Genomic DNA, 18,469 nt, shown 5'->3' with positions numbered 1-18,469 from the left:
GACACCCTAGGACACAGTGGCAGATCTTCTTCAGACACAGCAGACACATGAAATGATACAAAAGTGAAGTTACATAGTAACACTGCACATTTTCCATTCTTATATTTTTTATTTTTCTGATCCTTAAATCCCTGACATGTTACTGACTTTTGGAAAAAGTAGGGCTTTCTTAGCATAACTAATCCATTCTTCCAAACCTGTTTTGCTGCTTACACCATTTCTACAGCTTTAGCTCTTTAATTCAGTGGCACTGATGCTCTTTTTCCAGTGTTGGTAAACAGTGGCAATTGGTTACAGCCTCAGCAGTGACAGGCAGGCTTACCCTTGGCATGGGCCTACCATGGAAAAAATACGACCAAAGAAAAAAGGGAATTAAAAAAAAAAAAAATAAACCAAGAAGATTGGTATGGGAAATAAGAGTTGATGATGGAAGAGGTAAAGGAAGGACAACAAAGCAGGGAAAGGACCCTGAATGTGAATAATCAAGTGAGGGAGCCTGGTAGGAGGCTGGAGACTTAGTATGAGTAACAGAGCCAGACAAAGCAGTCTAGAAAGAAAGACAGGATGGGAGTGAAATGGTTGAGAAGAAAGCGAGAGCAGATCCTTTAGGAAGAGTAGAATACAAACCAATCATATCAAATTAAACACCAAAACATGAGCAGTGTAAAATAAACCATAAATAGAAGCATGAGAGAAGAGGAAAATGGGGACTAGTGAAGTGAAAGCAGAGAAACAAATTCAGATACTAGGTAAAAATTCTGGCAGCTGTTGGCAGCCATGGCTTTCTTTGCAGAAGTTGCTTGTTCTCTCAGGCAATGTAATTCCACTAAGGAATGCTTCCTCAAACCATCTTCAGAGCTCACTGATAATTCTTGGTGCTCAGTTAACCCCAGTCTAGGAAGGCTCAGGTAGGTCCCAGCAACTTCAAGATAATCTGGTTTAGGCTATTCTCAATAATTACCTCTTTAATAATACTGACTTTATAAAGTTGTTCGAGCCTCATAACACTGGCACAGAAAAGCTCTTCAGAAAATGTGTCAAAGCAATGAGCTCATTAAAAAGAGAAATGCACTATGCCTGCAGGACAGAATAGGTCTTCATGCAAATTTACATTAGGAACTGTATGTCCCAACAAACTGTCATATTTCCATACTAAAAGTAGGTTATCAGTATTGAAATTACTGCGTGTAAATCAAGCTGAGGAGCAAAGAATCATGAGATTTGATCTAAGTTTTGTTGAGCAGAAAGATTGTAAACACTGTATAAAGTAGAAGAGATCTCAAAATTGAATCTAGTAATGATATTTAAAATAAATTTAGTTGAGTACATAGATCTCTGTTAAATCTAAGTAAGAAATTTAAATAAAATGCATATTTGCTATAAAAACCTGTTAAGTAATATCACTATAAAAATAAAAAATTTAATTTCTAACTTGATTATAGTCTATAGTCTAAATAATAAATTTTAAAAATCAAAATTCAAAAAACCCTCTTCAGAACAGGATTATTTTTTAGAGTTATGCATCAACATTAAATACAGTCTTATCAACTTTTATTTGGATTTGCTGCTGAATATGAGCACTGAAAAGCTTTTTAAATTGAGGAAGAGAATATGAATAGCTCAAAAATTAGAATTATATTACATTCCTCAAAGTATAAGTGCTTTTATAACAGTAAGTGCTATTTATCCCTAAAGGTAGAATACTTACAGGTTTTCGAGTTGGGGTGACTTGAACAGAATGGTAAAATTCTGGTTGGACCCGGCTGCTTTTCTTGATTTTCCTTTTTCTTACAGAAGTTTCCTGCTCACTGAGGTGGTGAGCTTCCACTATGGGTTGTGTTTCCTCCAGGCGAGGCGCTACTCGTCTTCTGGCATGGCGAGGGCTGGATCTAAAGCCCTGTAAGAGAAAAGGAATCATCGTGTTTGGCATCTCCCAAAATGGAGCTGTGCCACAACTGCAGCATCACACTGGATCTTAACAGCTCAAAGTACAGGCATGCTCACCTCAATTAATATAACGCCCATATATACTGCATGTAACAATAAAGAGATGCTGCCAAGTGCTGTTAATAGCACATCTGATTTATGTTGCTCAGTTATCCATATTACAGACACAGACAGTAGCACTAACTCCTGGTGCTTTTCCTTGTAAGCTCACACTTTTAGTTATTTATAACTAAGAAGTTCTAATTTAAAATTTATAATTAAAAATTTCCAGGTTAATTCTTGGCCTCATGAGAAATGGTTTTAGGGAGCATGGGCTGAAAATGTGGACTTTTTTCCTAAGAATGAAAGTGAAGAAAAATTGATAGGTGGGCAACAATTATATCACCTCAGAAATATGGGTATATTTGGCCAAATTAATAAACTCAGGAAAAGCTGCCCTTCAGAAATGCTTTTTTAGGGCTTTCTGGGAAAACCTCTGAGCATCATCCAGAATGGCTCATGGCCTTACAGAATTTCATTCCTTTAATGGCAACATGTATAATGCTATCCCTTTATTGCTACCTGCAGAGCATTTACAATGAGCATTCTCTCATTTCACTGAGTCCCTCATGAGCATGCACAAGTCTGACAAGGGCCATTTGTACTGAATACAATGTTGGTTGATATTAAACTTGGCCAGGTTGTAAATATTCATTCACTTAGTCATATCAGCTTTCAGAATAGGTGAGCCAAATCTGCCCTTAATGACAGTCTGCAGTTTAAGGACTATATTTCTTTTCAAAACCAAGAATAGATGCAACAATTCCTAATTTTCTACTTTCTTTTTTCTTCTAGCAGAATACCTGCTGAAGTCCTTATGCAACAAAGCCAGCATTTTAGAATCCAACATCTGCGAGGTTAGATTTCAGATAAAACTGCAGAAATCTATGCTGTGAATCTAAATATCCTGAATTCCTGCCAGCAGAAAACTAGTGGGAGCAGTACATTTCCATTTAAATCTGCTGTTCTTTTGCTCCCCCCTTCCATTAGCTTTTGGGTTTTGGGATTTGTTTTGCCTTTTTTGTTGTCATTTTAATTAGGAAATCAGCACAGAAGAGTTGTGCTAAAATGCTGTTATGTTGGTAAATTGAAACAATCAAAAGTGTGGCTCTGTGAAAACTGGATTTCCTCCACTAATGTTCATGAGTCTGTAAGGGAAGACAGTGTCTGGCTTGACACTCAGATGGACAGACAAACAGCCATCTTCATTATTTAAATGCATTCCACATTAAGTAAATATACCCTTAAATGGCCAAAAGACACAAACACACATTTACATACACATGCTAGCAATTGCTATAGGTAACATTGCATGCAACAGACGATGTAAAAAGGCTGAAGTGGGAAGGTGAAGTAACTTGCAGGGAACAACCTTCTACACATGAGCACTGGGGAGGAGGGACAGAAATAGAGCCCAAATCTACTTAGCCAGTCTGGGAGGTTCGTGTCTGCGGTGCATCAGGGCTGTGCAATACACATGATGCAAAGGTACAGACAGCGTTTCCTGAGTCTCTTTTTATGATCCCTCCTACTCTACAGAAGCAATGGAACCACTCAGAGTTCAGGTAAGGACAGACACCCTGTGTGTGAATGGAAGCAGGACCTGCCCATACCAACCAGAGCAAGCAGTGCAGCGGGAGCCACTGCAGCCAGGAGCGAGGTGCAGATTGAGGAGGCTCTCCAAACATTCCGAGATGTAAATCTTGTTGTTTCCTGCAACAAGCCTGTTGCCCTGTTTTCTTTCCACTCTGTGAAATAGCTAACAGGTACTTACAATGTATCGTTCAACGCGGGACTAGGGACTATTCGGGATAAGAGGGAAAAGCACAACTCAGGGAGCCCGCTACAGAGGGGCTTACTGCTCGTGGAAATTTCCTTTCAGGAAAAAAATGCTAGTGTGCATCAGGGATTATTCCATAGCAAGTGAAAATATTCCTTAAGAGACCAACACATCCAGCAAATCTATTCCGAGTTCTGAAATCAGAATAGATTTTCTAAATGTTAAATGCATTGTGGTTTATTTATGTGAGGGCCACTGGCCAGAGCCTTGTGATATACCCTGCCCTGCTCCCTCGCCACACTCCCATCCCATTAGCTGGATAAAACTCTTCGGGAAAGTATGTTTATGTAACAGAAGAATTTGATAGAAGCTAAGCAGCTCTAAAAGTGCTTAGAAACACATGCCAAATAGGGATTTGAGTATGTGGGTCTGTCTCACCAAGTGGCTTCACCTCAAAATATGTCTAGGTTCGTTGATTATTATGTTTCAATATGAAAAAGTCACCTGTGATTTCCAGAAAAATCTGTTTATAGACAATGTTTTGCCTTGATATTTTCTGTAATTTTTTTTCACTTTTGTGGTTTATTACAAGCAAGAAAATGGGATCTTTATCTCTTTAAGAGCTCATCTGCTTCTGTTTGCTGAGGCTCATTCTTCCCCTGAAGTCATAATCTGCCTGCAGTATCACAAATAGTTGCTGTGAGGAGGATTATAATGTGATAAAGGCAGAGGATCACGATTTCAGGTGGAAAATTAATTCTGTATCTACAAAGATAATGTTACAAGGGCAGAGTCCTCAGACCAAATCCCAAAATGCTTACTCATTCCTGCAATGGGACTTTGCCAGAGCAAAGAGGCAAATCCAGAAAATTTCAAAATTTGGTAATCAAAAATGAAGACAGGAGGCAAAAGTGATGTAACATATGGAAGCTGCTACTCCTATGCTCAGTGCAAAATGAGGGTGCCTGGTGATTCCTTCTAAACAGTGAAATTAACAGAAGCTTTTTGTGTCATTTATCCCTCAGTTTAGTCCAGAATTATAAACATCATGTTAATACAGCAATCAAAATAAAAACCATGGAAATCACGCAAATATTTGTTTGGCAAAGACAGCACTATTTTAGATGTTAAGTCAGTGCTCATAGATGAGCAGAAAAGTGTTACAAAATGCTCAGGGAAGCACAGTACACCACCTGAGCCCAAATCACTGAGGAAAAGCTGGAGATTTTAAAATCACAGGGATATTACAACGAGGTTGCTCTAACACATAAAGCAATTTGTAGTTTCCAGCATCATGTGAATGCTGTGTCACTGGGCAATGAAAACCTTGTCTTGTTCTTTGTGCTGGGAAGGAGTTGCTCATTCCCAGAACCTACTGCCTGACTCATTTTGTGCTGTAAAATTCTGAACAACAAGGCAAACCAAACAAAACTCCAAACACGTATTTTTAGAAAACCTGTCTTCTAAATACCAAAATAGCTGCACTAAGATTTACACCAAAGTAATCTTCCTTAAAGAAACAATTCATATGACCACCAGAAGCAGTTTTAGACATATCAGAGGAAGACACAAGGCCAACTGAACCTGGAATTATCTTCTCTGCAAAAGCATTAATGTGCATCCTTCCAGTTAGAGTCTGCTGGAATCCAGGAAGAGTGATCTTCCTAATCAAAGCCTACAGCAAACAGGAATGGACAGGTGTCTCTGGAGGCTGTTGCAGAGCCAAAGGCTAGTTCACCTGGTCTCAAGTGAGCTTTTCTGTATGAGGAAGCAGGCTGGGAAGATCAACTTTTTTAGCTGAAATTCATCCTTTTAAATCTCTGAGTGTTGGAGGTTTTGGTTTGTGGATTTTTTTTTTTGTTTGGTTGGTTGGGTTGTTGTGGTTGTTGTTTGGTTGTTTTTTCCTCTTGAATGGGGTGTGATAATGTTGAAAGAACCTATTCTGTCTACCTTTATACCCAAACCAATGATGAATGCTGCCAGCCTGGCCACGGCATGCCAGAGCACACTGTGTAAAATTACTTTCACAATAAGGTGCTCAGTAAAAAATACCTTATCTAGCCAAGTTTTAACTTCACAGCTCTGATTCAGTGACTAATTCCTTGTCTACAGAAACATGTGTGGGTTTTCTCTGACCAAAATTCAGCAGACATCCCCTCCCCAGGTCACCCTTTGAGCCACCAAAGCCAGCAGGTGAGGGAACCACTCCCTCACAGCGCTTATTTCTCTCCATTGGCCATACCCAGAGCCCAGACTGACCACTCACACACATCCATACTGTGAGCATCCAAATTAAACAGGATGGATCAGACCCATGGTGACTAGGTTTTGGTCTGCCTCCAATCTGGTATTCATCATGCCATATTTTATTGTAAGAATTCGTTTCATTTTTCTCCTTCTACATGAAATTATTCTGGTCTCTTCCATCACTTTTTTTTTTCCTATGAGAGTTTCACGTTTCCTCTTTCACGGTTATCACTCTCGATGGATCCCCATAATTCAGTACTCTTATAAATACTGATATATATAACAGTAGCACATGTTTTTCTGTTCTGTTTAAACATTTCCTTTCTCATCTCCTTTCAAATAAGGCTACACATCTGAAAGTAGTCCTCACTGTTGAAAGTCATTCTGACAGCCCTTTCTGAAGATCATAAACCTAAAAATTACAATGTGGCTAAAGACTTTTCTCTGTAATGTACTCAACCTTGCATTTGTTAACAACATCATATTTATTTGCCCCATTTCTTCAATATGGTCTGTATTTGATAACCAAATATATCATACTCTGCTATGCTTGTTGTGCTTTTGCTTCTTCTCATTCCTAATCCATTCCTCATAAAAATAGGAATTTTAAATTGCCTTAAAACTTGTCTAGCTTTTGCTTTTATTTAAATTTACAGATAAGAACATATTGAATAATGTATTGAACCTTTTTCTTTCACTGTCTTAGTTTTTCTGTATTTATTTTTAATTCTTTGTCTGTTACTTTATTAGCTTCAGATGAACATATCAGTGCTACCCCACGTGTGCATTATTGCTTTAGTGATATAAATCTCTGACTCCTCCATTCTTTCAATGTGCAATTGTATTAATTCACCAGATTCTTCTCTTTTCCATTCTAGTTTTTACTAGCCCTACTGCCTTCATCATATGTTATCTCTATTTTTAAGCTTGATAAGAAGCCATATTCAGTTTTCATTTTTTCCAGTGTTTAAGTATTTTATGTAGAATATATTGGTTGTCAGAATTCCAATCTTGGGACCCAACCTTTGCAGCCAGTATGGGTTTTTGGAGTCAGTAAGCATTAATATCAGTAGAGATAAAAGTGCATTATCTGATGTCCAGCTGAAGTCAACAGAAATCTTTGCATTAACTTCAGTGGGCACTGGACTGCAGCCAGCTTTCCTCCTGGCAGAACTTCAGCAAATCACAGAGAAAGTGCTGGCTAGCATTAGGCCACAGTTCAGCGACAGCACAACTCAAGTGTGTTTGCAAAGGCCTTTACAGATGTCTGAGAAATTCCTGTAGATGAAGGTGCACTAATAAATATCAAAGCCAAAAGGAGTTAGATAGGATATCCAGATCTGAGCTTCACCTTTTAAGGTTTCTGACAGTGGTTGTATGTGCATGAGAATTGTCATCTGTTACCATTTCTACTAATGGCCTGAAGAAATAGCCTTCAAATTGCCAGTTACCACCTGCCTAAATCTTGGAAGCTTTCATGTCTCCACAACCCACAGCATCTTAGGGCCTGCAGACATTATTATGAGTAGCATCAAACCCTTCTCAAGATGCTGGCATTCTCAGCTGTTCTACAGACAGGCTGAAATGTAATTAAACCCTAGAGTTGGAGAACCTACTTCAACTAAAATGGCAGGTTTAAATTAATTAACTTTATTGTATGAAATTCCCCTGCACACTGAAGGAGAATAATTTGAGATTCTTTCTGCTACGTAGAAAAACATATATGTATATGTATAAATATGCATATATCTATCCATCTGAATTGTAAGAACAGTTCTAAATTAAAAAGTGGCCAAGATTGCATTATTCCCCTCCTTCCTCTTCCATAGAGATTTCCATCCCAAATATCATCAGTTTACAAAAAACCAAAGAAAACCCCACAACATTTAGTTAACTGCCAGTTCTACAAGTTCCACCCAAAATCCAAGATTCAAGCTAAGTTCTCCAAGATATTTATAATAAAGATTGCTAAGTAATGTAACGTGTAAATTTTCTATCACAGGAGGATTACCTACACTCACTGAGTGTATTCACTAACACCCAAGGAGGATACAATTGTATTTGTTCTATTTTGACTCTATCAGAACTAAAAAAATAGACTGCAACCATTTTTTTTTGTGTGGTTCTCTTGATAATTTTTTTAATCTTACAAAGGGTTACTCCTATAAAGAATCAGGATTTAAAACATAAAATATAAGATTTTACATTCAGTTTCTCATTCCACTCCCTCATTAGCAAGCTTTCACTGATGCTGCTTTGCATGCCTTATGTTTATTTTAGGAGATATTATTCTTATCTTATAAAATCTAAACTCTAAGCAGTGCTGGAACCATTTCTCAGATATTGAAGACTGTGATTTGGCACATGCAATATTCCAAGATAAGTCCACGTGTTCAAAGGCATTTAAAGCAATTGCTTTTTACATAACCCGAACAAGATTACTTTCCCAGTCGAGTTTATGAAATAGAACATCAATAATCTCCTTTCCAGCTCCTAATCAGGCCCCCCCATGTAAATACATAGAAGTCCTTGCATTTAGGCATTGAGGAGCCCCCAGGTTTAGGTGTGAGTTTAGAAAGCAGTGCCCAATAACCCAGGCTAAATTAACACCGCTGCTTTACACGACACGTTTGGTTTTCCCTGTCATAAGGTCAGGGTTCCTATCAAAGCACAGGTAAGTTGTAACACTAGGAAAATCTGATCATCTGCAAGCAAGCAGCCAAATGGCACACCCAGTCATGCCTCGAGGTACCCTTTCAATTCTCTTTCCTGTCTAAAGCTGTCTGCCACAGAGGCTGGCCCGTTCTCCAGGCAGCCCCGTCGTTCTCTGACAAGGCTTGCAGCTCTCCACAGCAGCTCTGCAATGCCTTGTCCCGGCTCCTTCCCTGTTACCTCAGGGCACTGCAAGCCTCCCAGGGAAGGCAACAATTATTTAAGAACAAAAAAAAAAAAAAAAAAAATCAATGTACTGCTTGATCAGTGGTCTGCAAGGGAAGGTTTAATTTAAAATATACTAGCACATTCCCCTAGCATGTCCCCTTTCCAGCCCTGCTTCCTCTGTTTTCCATCTCTTCATGTCTCCTCATCTTGGACAGTGTCCAGTAGATATCAAGGATCTGCCAGAAGAAATTAGCTTTAAATATTAAAAATACAGTAAGAAGCTGAATAAGAAATAACAGAGATTGCTAAACCATAGCAGTGCTGCCAAACACCTAATACAAAGAGATTACTCTCTTTTCTCTGGTGTGCTTCTTTGAAACACAAACTGGTAAGAGAATGTATCCCACCACAGCATGTGAAGATGTGTCTGTACTTTTTAAATTGTAAAATAGATGCATAACTGATGAGACACTTTGCAGGAATGTATTATACAAAGCTAACTAGGCTAGAATTCAGGTATCTGTTAAGATAACTAAATTCGGATACCAACAACATACCTGAACAAGTCTTTGCTTCCTGTTATCACCAATAAAAAATTTAGTCGACACATTCAGTGGGGCTTGAAGAACCATTCAGCACATCCTGAAGCAGACATCAACACCAGGTCAGCCGAGCAGTTCTACAGACCATAATCTGTAAATGCCTACAGTGAGCTTGTTGGGCTGCATAAGGGGATGCTGTTTTTACAAACTCACTTTCCAACTCCTACCTTCACATGAAGGAAGGTAGTGGAGGCAGATCAGAAGAGAACTTGGTTGTATCATTTTGTTCTTTCTAGAACAAGGAAGAAGGATAAATACAATACCTCGGCCTGACATGATTATGTATTTCAGTATAATTTGTGCTATCAATTTATAGAATCATCAATTAAGCCTGTAGGATCTGTGTTTCACTTCCAGTCTGCTCTCCTACCTACCCCACCACCCTGAAGCAGAGCCATGTTTAAACAGCTGAGTGGACAGGGGAGATAAGGACATTGGCACAACTTGCAAGAAAAGTGTCATTGCCCAAACATCAAGTGCAGTTAGTTTCTGTAGCTGATATGGTGTTTTCACACCTCAGCCACAGCTCATGTTTCATTCCCACTGATGAGTCAGGAGCAGCAAAGCTCTGACTCTCCTTGATGCAAGGCAGTAGGGCACAAGGCAGCCCAGCAAGGGCTCAGACACTTTGGGTACAAGCACCCAGGCTGGCTGCTGATCCAGAGGCACAAGGAACAAGCCCAAAACCAAGGCAGCTTTGCTAACACTGAGCCAAGATCAGCTGTCTGCACTGTGAGCCTGACACGCTAAAGCATCTCTGCCACACAGTGCCAAGTCCTCGTCCCAGGAGGCTGGAGGGGCCACGTGCCCACCCTGCAGAGCCCAGGAGGCTGGAGGAACCCATGTGCCCACTTGGAAGAGCCCAGGAGGCTGGAGGAACCCATGTGCCCACCGTGCAGAGCCCAGGAGGCTGGAGGGGCCCATGTGCCCACCCTGCAGAGCCCAGGAGGCTGGAGGAGCCCATGTGCCCACTTGCAAGAGCCCAGGAGGCTGGAGGGGCCCACGTGCCCACCCTGCAGAGCCCAGGAGGGGCCCACGTGCCCACCCTGCAGAGCCCAGGAGGAGCCCACGTGCCCACCCTGCAGAACCCAGGAGGCTGGAGGGGCCCACGTGCCCACCCTGCAGAGCTGGGACCCCTCTGGGGTCCTGCAGAGCACGTGGAGCAGGGTGTGCAGCTGCAGCTCTGGCTGGTGTCCTCTCGTGTCTGACAGGGCCAGGCCCCAAAAAGCCAGCTCAGCTGAATCAGATCCAACATGAAAACATCAAGGTGACTTCACCCTGTGCTCTGCACATTCTTCCCTGGCATATCAAAGGTGCCTCTACTTAAAACAGTCTGGGAATGGAAGAGAGTGAGTCAGGTTTCCATGCCCAAGGAAAACACATCTAACAGCCCTGGAGCAGCCACAACCCCAAGGGTCGTACTACCCTGTTCATGTGATGCTTTCTTACATTTATTACCCTCAGTCTAAAGAGCTTATCTGTTTCTGAAGGAACATCCACCACCTGATCTGTCACCCTTATAACCTAACTGCAATAACTGAGAAATCAGTGCAGATGATTAGGCTTTTCTGAGCAGTGTGTGATCTATGGAGCCCTGCATGATCCCTTCTGTCTGTGTAAGAGCAGTTTCTGCAGGAGATGTGGTAATACATGTTCTCACTGCAAGTATGACCTCAGCTATTCTAATTCATGGTTTCAGTCTGAGGTTTGTTTAGGGTAAAAGACAGTAGCTAGAAGTTCCAGTTCTGTACACATGTACAAAGTGTTTGTGAACAGGCAGATGGCCACAAGCTGTGCTCCCCCTGCATCCCTTTAATGCCAAGGTTCTGCTCGTGTGTACAGGGAGGGTGCACTCAAATGGCACAGAGCCCAACTGAACTGTAGCTCATCTAAAACCCACATTTCCAGAGACAGCAGTACATACTGAGAAACATGGATGTCTCAATACTTACACGATAGCCATAAGGTTGTTGGCATAATTGTATATTAATGGGAAACTAAAGAGTAAGAAGAACTTTTAGGAGGTAGTTTATCTTTATGCAGTGGTTTTCCTGGTCCTGCTAGAGAACCATGAGGATGTGTTCACTTATAAAGCAGGTCCCAGCACCAGGCCAGACCACTGATGTGTACCATGACACAATGTCAGTACTTTTTAGGTGATTGGTGGGGCTCAGAGGTGATTCCCTCAGCATTTCAAAGCTCTGCAGACCATCAGAATCCAGAGCAGAGATGCAGACGACCAGAAGGTGATATAAATACATTACATAATACATTGTACACTACATGGTAGTACAGACTAAAAGTACCCAAGTTAACTCCTCTGGAGTTAGTTGAGCTCAGCACTCGAGCAGTCTGGCTGCAGCAACCAGACAAATGCCATCTATTTGGTGACACAACTGCTGAACAGGCTGCTCCTCAGCACAGACCAATGCTCGTGGGCTACCTAAAGGCAGCACTGCTGTGACTGAAGCTGACAAAGAGTGATGGACAGATGACACATAGTGAACCTAATCTCAGTGATACCTAGTTTGCCATGTGACAGCTCAGTGTGGCACACTCTGTCTGGGCCACATTATTTGATATGTTATGAAAAATGGACAGAATGGTTTGTCTTTATACAGTGTAACCTGTATTTATAGCTCTCCATTCATTCCTATACGTAAGTGCTCTCATACAGCTAAGAAAACAATTTATTTTTTCGCTGATTTATTTTCCTTTGAACTTGTTTCTTAACTCTTAGACAGCTAATGGAAAAATAGTTTAAACATCCTGAGGGAAATCATGTCAAACACAAAGGTAAAATATTTTCAGGCTGATTCAACTCTGTAAAGACAATGAAATATCCTTTCAATAGGTGAATGAATGTATTTCGCTGGCTAGTCCTGCACATTTGTTGTGCTTGTTGGATGCACTCCCTCTGATCAAACAGAAGACTCAAATTCAGCTTGGAGGGTCTGCTGATTTCTCCTTTCACTGGAGCTGTACATATCTGGAGCAGTTTATAAATAACTGCAATGCTCAGGATGAATTATGGTGCAACTCTTGAATTCAAAGACTATTCATTATTGTTTTGTAAGATAACTAGAACCATATTTTTAGGCAACTGTCTCACAATCAGCCTCAGAAAGGGCATGATTATGGCAAAGGTACACTTAGGGATAAGTTTATGAACAACTTTCTGGGCATCTGTGTTGACAAAGTAATATATACATTTCCTGGAGATTGTTGTACTGTAGTTTTGCACCCATTGTACCATAATGGATGATTTAGAAAATCCATTTAGTCTTAAAAAATATCATCAGTTTTGGACGAACTATTTCACTCCCAGTCCAGTCATAACAATACAGAATCACAGAATCACAATGTTGGAGGAAACCTTCAAGATCATCGAGTCCAACCCATGCCCTAACACCTCAACTGAACCATGGCACCAAGTCCCACATCCAGTCTTTTTTTAAACACATCCAGGGATGGTGACTCCACCACCTCCCTGGTCAGACCATCCCCGTACTTTATCACTCTTTCTGTAAAAAACTTTTTTCTAATATCAAATCTGTATTTCCCTTGGCACAGCTTAAGACTGTGTCCTCTGGTTCTGTCAACGGTTGCTGCCTGGAGAAAGAGACCAACCCCCCCTGACTACAGCCCCCTTTCAGGGCTGTAGAGAGTGATAAGGGCACCTCTAAGCCTCCTTTTCTCCAGGCTAAACACCCCCAGCTCCCTCAGTCGCTCCTCACAGGGTTTGTGTCCCCAGCCCCTCACAGCCTCGTTGCCTCCTCTGGACACGCTCAGGTGTCTCAACGTCCTTCCCAAACTGAGGGGCCAGAGCTGGACACAGCACTCAGGGTGTGGCCTCACCAGTGCTGGGCACAGGGGCAGAATGAGCTCCCTGCTCCTGCTGGCCACACCATTCCTGGCACAGGCCAGGAGCCTTTGGCCTTCTTGGCCACCAGGGCTCCCTGCTGGCTCGTGTCCAGCCAGTGCCAGCACCCCCAGGTCCCTTCCCACCTGGGCACACTCCAGCCTCACCATCCCCAACCTGTAACACTGCAGGGGGTTATTGTGGCCAAAATGCAGGACTTGGCACTTGGATTGATTAAACTTCATCCTATTGGACTCTGCCCATCCATTCAACCATTCCAGGTCTCTCTGCAGAGCCCTCCTACCTTCAAACAGATCGGCACACAATCCCCGCTTAGTGTCATCTGCAGATTTACTGATGAAGGACTCAACATCCTCATCCATGTCATCAATAAAAATATCGAAATAGACTGGATATATACAACCTTGTAGCAACTGTTCAGTGTACTAAAATGAAAATGTGGGGTCTGCAAAACTTAAACCACCAAATGTTATTCCTTTGCTACAGACATGGTTAACACACACTGCTAGCCCTCACAGAGTCTTTTCACAAAGTGTCAACTCCTATTTATCTTACTGGTGTGATTAGTCCCACCTGGGTGATGCAAAGTCAGAATTTACAGTGGACTGTAAAACTTGTACTGATTTGTTTCCTAGTAGTTTTGGACCTGTAGGTCTCAGTGGAAGCATTCACAGAAAACTTGCCCAAAATATATGAGTCAAAATCAAATAAATACAAAGTCATACCATGTTGCATGTGACTACCCACTGACACTGATCCCCTCAGTTCCTAACATAAAAGGTAAGGTAAAGGAAAACTCTGAAACTCAGAGAAAACTTCTGGCAAAAGATTTATAAACCTATTCATTTTTCCTCAATAACCTGAAAACTGCTACTTTAGCAATTAGCACAATAATCCCTTCACAATCTCATAAAACCCAACCATTTATAGATCCTGAATGAGAACCTTCCTTTCCAACAGTTTGTACCACCAAATCAAAATGCATTAAGAATTATACCATTCAGATTAATTCCTTCCAGCCTAAGGGCTAGAAACTTACTTCCTTTTTTAATTGAAGGTAAAAATCTCACATAATCTAGTGACTCCAGAGGCTTCAACTATGAGGAAAACTAATTCAGAAAGAAATTTAAATCACAAGTGGCAACACCAGCACATTAAGCAATGCTTTTCAATTGAAAGGTACAGGAGACTATCAGACATCTTCCTAAGGCATAAAATGATAAACATTGAAAGGAGTCCAGCCCAAGCCCACAAAGTACTCAGAGAAAATTCTTTTGCTTCATGAAAAAAACTTCTACAAAAAGCACAAAAATAATAAAATTAGGGAATCATTTATGGCCTTTACATCAATAACAATAACAATAACAATAACAATAACAATAATAATAATAATAATAATAATAATAATAATAAGGTCAAACAATGAATCATAGTCCCTACTTTGGTAAAACTCTCACTGAGTTATACTGTTATTTTGGTGTCGATTTGGTTTAGCACAGATATTTCATTCTACAACTGATTCTCAAAATAAAGACAGAGTAGTGCAAACAACTACATCAAAGTCTGATGTGTCATGTAGCAATGAATATTTCTGTTGGAAATTTACTTGTTTTCTTTTTAAAGCAGTGGCATATCTAGGTCTCCCTGAGATTAGGAACATTAACTATTCTGGGTGTGATTCCTTTGTGACTTCATAGAATTTCTGTAGTACCTGGGGAATGGAAAAATCTTAAGAGCAGTTACAGTCATGATGAACCTGAGGACTGTAAATAAAAAATATATTAAAAATTAGGCCTGAAAAACTTCAGATGGTAGCAAGTGTTAGTGCGGAGGTGGAGAGAATAATCGTATTATCTCAAGAAACTCTCACATCTTCCTGGTTAATGTTTTCTGTTTTTAAGCACCTCTAACAAAGACAGACTTTCACCTACTTTATATTCATAATAATTCATGCAAATTTACCTCCTTTTGAGGCAGGGGGTCAAGTGTTTAAGTTCATTCTATAATAAGTAATATCTGCATAGACTTTTGATGTATAATAATGAGGCATGTTTTGCAGAGACATTAAAAATCAAGGCCCACAAAAATTGACTATTTGTGGATTCAATTCACCAGTGGCATATAAAATCCAAAACAGAAGGACTGAAAAGATCATAAATACATTTTCAAATTTTGTGTCTAGCCTCCCACAGTATGCAGTCTTGTTTTTTATCGTGTGGTTCAGTATTAAAAGAAAAGGATTCAAGAGTTCTCACTGTATATAGACAATGAAGGCAGGCACCACGAGAGCTGTGGCTGTGGCAAAGAATCTCAACATAAATTTGCACACATCTATTTTTCCAAATATAAGGCTTTCCTGGCAGGCAGTCAATCACGCAGGAATTGCCAAGGCTCTGTAGATAGGGCAATTATAATTCTCTGTGCACTGCTGCTAGACCACCTGCACGTTCACATGTGATGGAAGTCGGATGTGAACCCAGCTCTCAGGAGATGAATGCCAACCCACTGCTATTTACTATCAGCCTGCTTTTCATTATCTTTCATTCTAATTAAGAAACACTATTTATAACTACACCTGACAAACAGCTAAGCATGGTGGAAGCTAGCAGAGGTACCTTGTGCCATCAAACTTGGAGCTGAGATATTACATTCATTTTGGGGGTGGGGGGATTATACAAAGCCCATATTTTCATGTATCATGCTTTGCTTTCATCAACATTGTACTGCAGTTGGAAATGCGTAATGTTTTGTGATGATATAGCTATAGAATGTCAAATTCTGCTTCAGATAATGTTTCCAATATTTTTATTGGAAGTATGCCTGTAGTTTTTTCATTAATGAATTCTATTAGATTCATTAAAATAACATTTTACTTGAAAAAATATTGGAAAATGAAAATTTAATGATGTCAAATGAGTCATCGTTTCTCTATCAAAAGTCTCATCAGAAAATGAAAGGAAAAACAGTTCTACCACTTATTTAAAAGAGCAGTTTAGACTACTAGCTGTAGCATTCCATCTAAACAAAATACAGAAAATTATGAAAGAATATAACAGTTACCCTAGTATGTTTCACTTAATGGAAGCTTCTAGGAAATATCTGAAATTCATCTGCTTCTGACTGGGTGATAAACAAATAACCACATGCTGAAGCAATAAAAATAAATTACTCTGCCAACTTCCCTCTGAAGTGTCACCATGCAGGATGGTACATATTTCAAAACACTAAACTTTATCTCCATCTAGGCTCAGGACTGAGTGAATTTTACATGGAAACCAAGCATTTCATATTGGATAAACTAAATAGTGAAAAAATATTTTGATTTCCAAAGGTACACATTTGTTTGTTCGCTTTACTGGAGCACTGGTGAACAACAAACTCAGGCTTTTCATGGTTTAAAGATAGGACACTCCCTATGGCATCCTCTTTTTGTGATGGTGTGTACAAATTTCAAAATAGTTGAGAATTTAAAACTAATTGCCAATACAAACCACGCTGCAAAAATGTATCCCATGCACACTTTTGAAAACATTAGTCATAATTGGATAATTTTCACACCCACAGCAGGGTAAGGGAAAATAATTTAAAACAAAATATCATTTGGGTGCAAAACTGTCTCTCAAGGCTTTCAGAATAATAGGCGAGGGCATGAAGATATGCCTTAAATCAATAGCAGGAAACCAGGCAAGAGAAATATCTAGACAGGAGCTCTACAGGGCAGCGTGGAAACGAAGTGGGTACTAAAACAAACATTATTTTTCATATTTTCCCAGCAACTACGCTCCTCATCCAGAATCCCTAGGAAGTGACTGGGGTTTGTGTTTACTTTCAGCACCAGCACGTAGGAGTTTTGATTCCCCTGACCTCTGCATACAAAGTCACACACCGAGGTCCCTGCCGAGCAGGATTGTAGTCTGGATCCTTCTGGGCTCTCCCTGGCAGGAGCAGGGTCAGGGGCTCCGCAGCCCCAGCCCCACCGCTCCGCACGCATTTACAGCCAGTCCACAGCCGGGCTCAGGGCTGCTCCTGGGCGCGTACCGTGAGCACAGCTTTCCTCCAAGTAACCAATTCCTTTGGGAATGACACGAATGGGCAGGCCGGTTAGGGTAACACGGATGAAGAGCTCATTTTGTGTTGGGAAGGGGAAAACAACCAAATCAAGAGATGAAAGAGGACATTATGTTTTTCATGCAAAATGAAAAGTTTGCTAGGTGATTTCATTAACAAAAGACCACGACAATAGGTACTCGGGGTAAAGAGAACAACTTCTGACCTTGAAATTGCGTGCTAAATAAATTACCTCAGAGCGAAAGTGATGAGTTCTCATGACAGCATCTGGAAGGGAAGCAGAAAGAGACACAGGCTCCACCAGCTGCACCCGGCATTTCGCCCCGGCTAACGGGGTTACCCCGCCGCTCGCCCTCCGGCGCACAGTCCGGGACGGCTCTGGCCCCTGGGGCACAGCCGGCAGCTCCGCCCGGCATTTATATTTAATTCATCGGGAAGAAGTTGGGCATAAAGTTCTGCTGCGCTTTGGCACACCGGGGAGGGCTACGGGGGCTTCCCAGCCTCTCACCTCTCTCCCTCTAGCCGAGCTTTCGCTGAGGGATGGGTGGAGACAAGGCTGCCGCAGTACTGGGCTCGGCTTGAATTTTCTTTAAAGCCTTTGCCCGGCTAAACCGTGCCACGGCGGCCCTCCGGCGGCACAAAGCCGGGGATGGGCCGGGGACACCCCCCGCCGCCCTCAGGGAGCGGCAGCGTCTCTTACCTCGGCTCCTTGAGCGACCTGAAAAGACGGATTTGATGGGATGCCTCCCTTTCTGGAGCCTGCGGTGCCAGCAGCAGAAGAATAAAATCGTGGCGATGGTCCCCAGCAGCAGCAGGAGCAAGAAGAGGGCGCACTGGATGCTGTAGGGTCTCAGCAGCACCAGGAAAGCCGCGGCGATCATGGCTCAAGCGCCCGGCTGCCCCTGTGCGTGCGCGGGTCTGCGGCGAGCGGCGAGGGGCCGGGCAGCGCCGGGCAGCCTCTCCCCCCGGCAGCGGGGCGGGCATCGCCGCCGGCACCGCGCTGCTGGAGCCGGCAGCCGGGCG

At 41.6% G+C, this 18,469-nt stretch overlaps 1 protein-coding gene across 4 annotated transcripts in view; it reads right to left on the bottom strand.

The window, feature by feature from the left end:
* DST (dystonin) overlaps window positions 1–18,371 on the bottom strand; it is a 289,433-nt gene extending 271,062 nt beyond the window's left edge. For 2 of the 4 annotated variants that reach the window (XM_063150658.1, XM_063150659.1), the window contains exons 1-3: window positions 18,147–18,371; window positions 17,652–17,713; window positions 1,709–1,897 (exon numbers count right to left, since the gene is read on the bottom strand). In XM_063150658.1, the coding sequence (XP_063006728.1) occupies window positions 1,709–1,897; window positions 17,652–17,713; window positions 18,147–18,327 (432 nt within the window). In that variant the 5' untranslated portion in view covers window positions 18,328–18,371. The remainder of the gene's footprint in view (window positions 1–1,708; window positions 1,898–17,651; window positions 17,714–18,146) is intronic. The other 2 variants (XM_063150655.1, XM_063150660.1) reach the window with 1 other exon arrangement.
* Window positions 18,372–18,469: the final 98 nt, after the last annotated feature.

The sequence above is a fragment of the Melospiza melodia genome, chromosome 3 (genome assembly GCF_035770615.1).
Source record: "Melospiza melodia melodia isolate bMelMel2 chromosome 3, bMelMel2.pri, whole genome shotgun sequence".
Lineage (NCBI taxonomy): Eukaryota > Metazoa > Chordata > Aves > Passeriformes > Passerellidae > Melospiza > Melospiza melodia.
This window is presented reverse-complemented; position numbering and strand designations above follow the sequence as displayed.